We start from the raw sequence: 8,487 nt of genomic DNA, 5'->3' as shown, positions 1-8,487 counted from the left end.
TAAGCAAACTTTGGTCATTGGTTGAAATCCACTGTGGGCAAGTTCCTTAACCCAAACTGCTTCCAGGTCATCCTGACATATTGGCCTCCTCATTGTTTGAAATATCACACTAGGCCCTCAGTCCTTGCATTACTTTCTGATTACTGACATGTTCAGTGCACCAATCGGAGGGAATTTATATAGTGTCACATGTACAAGCTACCTTAACATGAACATAAATTCGAGTAATTTTTCAGAATTCCTAACCACAATTAAGATTAAAATGTCAGGGGCCACTATAATCACACAAGTTTTGCGGTTGAAACGTCTGTTTTCAAATCACATGGCGCAGTGTGTACATTACTTTCGGCCTTCACTCGGATTTTGTCTCTCATGTTGATTAAAAAGCTGTGTAAGTAAATTTTTCATGCTGCAATGTCTTGATAGAAGCATTTGGCAAGTTTGACATTAATATATCAGGACAATTTTGATTGACTTAAAGTTGTGTGTTTGTTATGCCATATCTGCCACGCACTGTGACCCAGTCCAAAGAAAAATTGTGCTTTACCGTGGTGCATACATTTTTTGTAATCCCTACTTGTGTGTGTTTAATAGGGTACGAGTGGAAAGGACAACAATGAGAGAGGACCTAAGGGGGACCCTGGTGATGCTGGACCAGCGGTAATGTCACCAAATGATAATTTTTTGGGGAATTGAGAAAACTTGGCACTATTTTAGCTATATTATGATCTTGTTAAAATTTTAAATCCTTACTTTCATTTACATTTGTGTGCTGCAATGACAGGGAGATTCTGGTGAAGATGGAAATCCAGGCGGCTCTGGTGAACCTGGAAGAAGGGTAAACACGTTTTCAATGCAACCATCTGCCTTTTTTACTTCCAGTTATTTTCTGTTCACACTCTGACATGTTTTTCCTTCTACAATTCATCAGGGGTCTGATGGCAGAAGAGGTCCACCTGGTCAGGCTGTAAGTGTCATAGTAGGAAAGACAAATAACTAGCATTTTTGGATTTAGTAGGATAGTGAAGTGGTGACTAATATTTTGTCATGTGCATCTTGTTAAAGGGAAATCCTGGAAAGCCAGGAGCTGATGGTGTGCAAGGAGAGCTGGGTATTGGAGGGTCTAGAGTAAGTTGGTTCATTTATGTACCAGTTTTTAATCTGTAAATGTAGCATCTAAAGATTAACCCTGCCTCTTTCTAAGGGACCATCTGGACCCAATGGTGCACCAGGGCCTCGAGGAGAAGATGGAAACCCTGGGCCCAGGGTTAGTGAACTGGATAGGCCTGTTTTTTTTCAATACCACCCTAAACTAAAGTTGATGTAATCTTGTTGTGTAGGGTGCTGGAGGTAGCCCAGGTCCTGCTGGAGATAAGGGACGAAGGGGAGCCCTCGGTCGAAAGGTAATTTTAAGGGATTAAGTTCTTGCCTAACAAGACTTTGTTATATAAATATGTTGGCCGAATTCTCTCTATTGATCAAATAATATTTTTTTGTAGGGAGAGCCAGGAGACCCTGGACCCAAGGGTATCCTTGGATCGCTTGGCCCCCGAGGAGAACCAGTAAGGACAAAAACAAGAAGTGCATAATAGGCTAAACATAATGACAGTACTCTTTAACAAACAAAATGATTTGTTTTGGATGAGATGAGATTTTTTTTTTTTTTTAAAAGGGATCACTCACAAGGATTGTACTGGCTTACCTGTATGCAATGAATAGAATTCAGGTGTTTGAATGAGAATTGAGGGCTTTCTGTGGATTGCAGGATGATGCATGATACTTTTGGGAAGTAAATAAGTAGCTGTTACAGCACTTACTATCCTAAGTGTGAGCAGCTGAGTTCATACATTCTTTTCAAAAACCCTTCAGCTAATCAGATTACTTGTTACAGGGTGAAGACGGCAGGGATGGATTTGGTGTTCAAGGGTCGAAAGGAAGAAAGGCAAGTTCTTTTATATATATATTAAATCAAGACGTAAAAGTAGCTCTGAATTTTAGTTTGTTTTAACTCTTTGAAAACAATATTTTTATATGCAGTTGTACATCAACTCACTGAAACAATATGAAATGGAAAATAAATATGCATGCAATTTTTCAACAGGGTGATCAAGGTTTTCCAGGATTCCCTGGACCCAAGGTAAAGTTAAAATAAAGCTAAAACACTACAGTGTGTTGATTCTTTTAGTTGTTCATCATCTCATTTGTTGTCTTGACATTCTTTACTAAAAGGGTGCTGCAGGGGACTCTGGCACCAGAGGTGGACCTGGACCAAGAGGAAATCGTGGTCAAAGAGTGAGTGGACTCCAGTACCCTGCTCATTTCACAACATTAGAGATAACTTTTTTTGCTATAGTTGATTGAGAATTTTTTTGGGTCAATGTATGCAACCTTTAAATCTGTTACTGATTGAGCATATACATGTCTTTTCTACCAGTGAGTGAATCAAGAGTTGTATTTTTAACTATTGACAGCCAAAATACAAAATACTCACAATGTTTTAATCTTTCCAGGGTGTTGCTGGTGGTATTGGTACACCTGGTCAGAAGGGAGAAGTTGGATACTCTGGGCCTTATGTAAGCACCTCAAAATATTTGAACACATACATTTCAGAAAAGCAAAAGTAGCATAAAAAAAATTGTTTCTTTTTAGTTTTGTCTTACAACTTTGTTCTTGAAGAAAGTGTATTTGTCTTATAACATGGAATGCTAATTTGAGATTAACATTGCAAAAATGGAACAAATTCTGATACAACTTAAATATTTACAAGTACCAAAATGAACTGAAAATAACTAAATCCTTCAAACTCCACATTGTAAGGATGAGGAAAGAACTCTGGACTCAGAAAAAGACTCGGAAACATGTTTCTCTACGGTTCCTCCAAGCCGTGTTTGCAGCACACAAGTAAAACATTCAGCGAGAGCAACAGTACAGTTGGAGAATCCGGGCGAGTGAGACTTTTAGACAAGGTGGGGTTCATGCATAGGTTAGCAGTCTGACCAGGCAACAGCAGAGAAGGATTATCCGATGGGCATAAATCAGGAAACTGATCAAGGGTCATACACAGCAGAATCAGTCCGAACACAAGGGGAACGCTGGAATGCTGGTCATGAGAAATGCAGACAATCTGGCAGCTTCAGGGGTAGAGGTGACCACATAGCCTTACATGTTCACTTCAATTGCATTGAAAGAAATACTGAATATTTTTTAGTCAATAATCATACATTTACGGATGGAGGTGGGTCAAAGTGTTAACATTTCCTTGTCAGCTATTTTATGCAATCACATGCATTATATTAAACTTTACTCTCTGATTTAAGGAGTGCCAACGAATGAGAAACTATTAAAAACTTTATTTTCATATACAATTTTTTTTTCCACTTAAATTCCCTGCAATATTTTGACAGTGATGAAATATAAATTTGTTTCTTTGTAATGTCCTTCTGATATCGTGATTTTACTTTCTTTTTCCAATTAGCTTTAATATTACTATTAATGTTCATGCAATAATCTATTAATAGCTGAAAAGGTTTTCTTTTTGCATAATCCGGAAATCTACTAAGAATATGCAATGGACCCCTTTATAGCCCAACAGTTAATCAATTTGGCAGAAAATCAAAGTCATTGCCTATTTTTCTGAATTACACACATTTGTGATAACAACAACCTTACAAACATACATACAAACTCCACACAGATGGGACCCAATGGCTTTTTTCGAAGCACCTGAAGCAAAATTTATTTTCATCAATGTGAATTTCTTAAAATATAAATGCATACATCAAAGTCATAATTTGGCAACCTAGTGAATATTTCATAAATTATTCTAAAATCGTATGGGTTGGTTTGAGAGCCTTATTTAGAACATAAAAACATATTTCCATGTGCCTTGTGTCTCATTTAAGGAATAGTGCATTCTAGCTGCAGCAGTGGGCAGTTATCAGCATATTATAATGTCACTAAGATGACTGACCAAACACAAAACATTAATGTAATTTCTGGACTGTTGAGTGCACCTAAATATAAGCCACACTCACTAAATACGTAAAAAAAACCAAAACATTTTTTACATATATACATTGCACATGACTAGAAGCTGCATACAGTATGTCTACATTGAAACATAATAAATTTACACAGGAATTTCTGGATATTTTAGATAGTTTATGGATAGTTTAATGAAAGACAGGGCCTGTAGCATGGCTAGTTACGAAAAAAGTCATTGATTGCTATCTTCCTCCTCCTGCGCACTGAAACCACCTTTCTGTCGGATCTGTGTGTGTTGACCAACTCTTCGAGATTGTTTTTTAGTTCGGGCCATCGGCTTTTCTTTTTTGGCAGCATGGAGCTTGTGAACCCAGAAAAAAATCCATAAATTAGGCGCATACTTGTTTAAGTTGCAGGGTTGAAAGCATGGAAAAAAGTAGAGGCTTATAGTACAACCCAGTCTCATTCCACAGAGTAAAATGACTACTACTTACTGTTTTTTTTTTTTTAAGGGCTTAACGGAGAACTTGGGGACATTATTTCATCATGTACATGATGACAAATAAATATCCTTGATTTTTTTACAGAAACAGGTGAAAGAATAATCATTGTTTTTAAGTGAAGGTACGTTAAGCCTATAATGACTAACGTACCGCATTCATTCATGTTTTTACTCGAGGTGTGGAAATATATTCAAATGTAAATGAATATAAATAATAATAATGATAATAATAAATAAATAATTCACTTAATCAGTATGGTTTTAAATACTAAACACGTCCATAATTCAACATCTCTTTCGGTATGTTCTAAGCGTCCTTAGCAACACCATGGTAACAGGATAAAGCAGGATGAATGTATGTCAAAATTAACAAACTATGGATCGTATACCAAAACAGAATGGATTCTATGAAATCCCTGTGCGGCGTATGTGTAGCATGTCTACGCATTGCTCAGTGAACAAGCATAGTCCCAGATAGCATACGGATGTTGGCCACATCTTGCATTGATCCGGCACTTTTGGCATTCTTCTGGCCCATACAAAATAGGTGTGAGCCAAAATTGGTCCACATATGATGCTGCAAATGAGGGCTAGTTATCTTGAAACATATTTGGGCCAGTTTTGGCTGAATTATGACAAGTTAGCATCGACTAATCTGGGTGTGAAACAGAAGCATCAGCGATCACACATACAAAAATCTCTTGGGACAAAATGCTCTCAGAATTTCCTGCTTGAGAATAACACAAATAACTGATAATTATCTTGAGGTTGAGGAAATACAGACTGCATGTCTTTTTTGTCGGTACACAAAAAGTAATTCTTGATTGACCAAATTCATAAATGGTAAATGGACTTGATTTATATAGCGCTTTATCACCACACTGAAGCTGTCTCAAAGCGCTTTACATATCATCTCATTCACCCAATCACTCTCACATTCACACAACTACCACCTGAGCCACGGTCGCCGGTTATAAAACTAAACATTTAGAAAAATTTTGCCCCTTTTGTAATTTTTGTAATGAGAATTAAACTAACTCTTATTTTGCCTCACTCTCAATTAAATAGGGTGCCAAAGGACCACGAGGGCCTGGGGTTGTGGTAAGATGACTTTATATACAATTATCTTCCTAGAAAAAAAATGTTGAAGCATTTTTTATTCAATTACTTAAAAAACTATATATTTATATAGATATATTGTATGAATTTTTCAAGAATTTTGTTACTGTTAAGTGTCTAGAACATAGTGAAACTTATTTTAAGAGAGTGTCAATATGAATAATGTATTGATTGTTATTTGTCTGTAATTTCAGCAATGTGATTTGGTTAAAAAGATAAGAGACAACTGCCGTAAGTGGGACATAATACCTTGAACAATACATACTTTTTTAAATATTGTTTTTTTGTTAACTTTAACTTTTCATCTTTTTTTTAATCCTTTTTACCCAGCTTGCTGTTATGGTAAGTACAAACATAGTGTAACCAAAGGTATAATATGTTCCTTGATAGCTGAATTAAGAAAAGAACAATTATCTTGGTGTGCCCACCCTTAGGTCAGCAAGAATGCCCTCTTTACCCCACCGAGCTGGCCTTTGCACTAGACATATCTCAGGGTGTGGGTCGACCAGCCTTCAACAACATGCGTGACACAGTCCTGCGTCTGGTCAAAGACATCACTATCTCTGAGAGCAACTGTCCAAGAGGGGCTCGTGTTGCTTTGACCCTTTACAACAGTGAAGTGACCACAGATGTGCGCTTTGCTGATTCAATAAAGAAACGCAGTCTTGTGGAACGAATCGAGGGGCTGCAGATTCCATCAACAGATAAGCAGCGCAGCTTGGAGACAGCCATGAACTTTGTGGCACAGAATACCTTCAAGAGGGTCCGCAGTGGTTTCTTGATGAGAAAAGTGGCCGTCTTCTTTGTCGGCGGGCCAGCAGGTAAATCACAGGCAATATCAACGGCAGCTCTCCGCCTCCATGATGCTGGTATCGCCACCCTTCTTCTAGTCAATCGAGAGGACAGAGCACTCAGTCGCGCAGTTCAGGTACAATCTAAAATAGTATGCACAGTTTAAAGGGGAATGTATCTTTAAAAAAAATTCTATTTGCAAGGCTTATTCATTAAAAAGAAATGACCATAGATTGAAATACATGTATTTTTCTGTTATTCTTCCATAAGGCCAACAACACAGCATTAGCACAAGTAATTGTCCTACCAAGCGTTGGAAGTGCACAGTACCAATCAGTGCTTCAAAAGATTATGAACTGCCATGTCTGCCTTGGTAAGTCTTCACCATTCATCTATTTATCAAATTGCAAATGTGCATTTGTGATAAAAGCTGTCTTCTTCTCAGAGACCAGGTCACACATAAAAATGACATTCGTGCTTTACAATGAGGTGCAACCTAGATTTATAGTGAAATCGGTTTATAATAATTATGCATGAGAAAAATTTACATTCATAGCACAATTATTATAGTATAATTACCACATTGATTCTGCATATACATATTTGTCAATGAAATGAAGGCACAATATCTAACATATGAAATGCAAAAAGAAGAACCACACTGCCAGTACAAACCAGATAAACACCAGTGAACAAGCTCAGCTGCAGTTACCTACAAAGTACTATAACTCAATCCTTGGCTGCTATTGAAGTTACATCTCCTACGGTAAGGCAACTTGCTAACACAATTAATTATTCTATTGTTCGAAAAGAACTTACCTCACCTTTGTCTCTCATACATGAGCACTTGGATGCTGTTTTCATGATTATGAAGACATGACAATTTACTCTAAAAAAAAGCCTCTTGTCTTTGATCACTAAGCGTAATTGCTACTTGCTTAAGGATGAACAGATGTCTAGTTACACCGTTGTTGCCATTTGAAAGGTAAGGTCAAATAATATAGTTATAAAGATTTTTCATCTTCTTTTTTTATTTATAATATTTTTGAGACATCATACAAGGGCACCAGAAAATTTTTTCAAAATCATTTTTCACCTTCTTTTGTTGGAGGGATTTAAACAGTCTCACCTTATGCATGTGATCTGCTAGGTTTGCTGATTTTTGCCTCAATGTGGTGTTGTGCATAATACCTAATAACTGCAGTTATACCAACTGACATTTCTTAGCAAATACCTTCAAAACCTCCTTCCAAAGCTACATACTGTATGTGGTAATATGACACATACATTATACTAACTTCACCATTTTTTAGTGTAGCTATCTCTTTAAGTTACATTTTCCTCACATTTGGTCACAGCTTTTTTTGACTGGTGATGGTGCTCTTAAAGTCAAATCCTTCGAGAACCACCATTTTAGGTGTTTGGGATTATACATAATGATTGCCCTTTACACTTACAACTTGCTATGTAATTTTCTTTTTCAGATCTCTGCTCTCCAGACCAAACTTGTGACTATGAGCCCCCACTCGCCACCCGGAACAGGAGGTCTTTCAGCTCAGATGTGGACATTGACATGGCTTTTGTCATGGACAGCTCAGAGTCTACCTACCCATCTGTCTTTATTGAGATCAAACACTACATAGCACGTATTGTGGAGCAGCTTCACGTGTCCTCAAATCCGACATCAATTCACCACACCAGAGTCTCTATTATCCAGCAAGCACCATACGAGTTTGTCCAGAACAAAACAGGTTCTCCCATCCAAGTGGACATTGGCTTAACTCAGCACCACTCAGCTGACGACATTGTGAGGTTCCTGCTGGAGAAGACACCACAGTTAGAGGGTGGCAGGGCACTTGGAGCAGCACTTGAATCAGTTGTGGAGGAGGTGTTTGCGAAGGCACCTTCACAGCGTGACAGAAAGATACTCATGCTTTTTGTAACAGGGAATGTGGAGGAAAAGGAGGATGATCTGGTGCGCATTGCCACTGAAATCAAGTGCAGGGGCTACTTCCTGGTTATCATGGGGGTTGGTGAAACACTGACTGCAAATGATTCACGGGTCTTATCACGCATGGCCAGCGAGCCTT

General features: G+C 37.9%; 1 protein-coding gene across 1 annotated transcript; it reads left to right on the top strand.

Annotated features, from left to right (window-relative positions):
- The first annotated feature begins 600 nt into the window (after nucleotides 1-600).
- Nucleotides 601-6,277, top strand: LOC114455298 (uncharacterized). Its single transcript, XM_028436450.1, has 15 exons — nucleotides 601-660; nucleotides 785-838; nucleotides 932-967; nucleotides 1,066-1,128; nucleotides 1,205-1,267; nucleotides 1,341-1,403; nucleotides 1,500-1,562; nucleotides 1,892-1,942; nucleotides 2,102-2,137; nucleotides 2,230-2,292; nucleotides 2,511-2,573; nucleotides 5,555-5,587; nucleotides 5,800-5,836; nucleotides 5,936-5,947; nucleotides 6,040-6,277. The coding sequence occupies exons 1-13, from the start codon at nucleotides 617-619 to the stop codon at nucleotides 5,822-5,824; spliced, it is 657 nt and encodes a 218-aa protein (XP_028292251.1). The 5' UTR covers nucleotides 601-616; the 3' UTR covers nucleotides 5,825-5,836; nucleotides 5,936-5,947; nucleotides 6,040-6,277.
- Nucleotides 6,278-8,487: the final 2,210 nt, after the last annotated feature.

Source organism: Gouania willdenowi, chromosome 21 (assembly GCF_900634775.1).
Source record: "Gouania willdenowi chromosome 21, fGouWil2.1, whole genome shotgun sequence".
Lineage (NCBI taxonomy): Eukaryota > Metazoa > Chordata > Actinopteri > Blenniiformes > Gobiesocidae > Gouania > Gouania willdenowi.
This window is presented reverse-complemented; position numbering and strand designations above follow the sequence as displayed.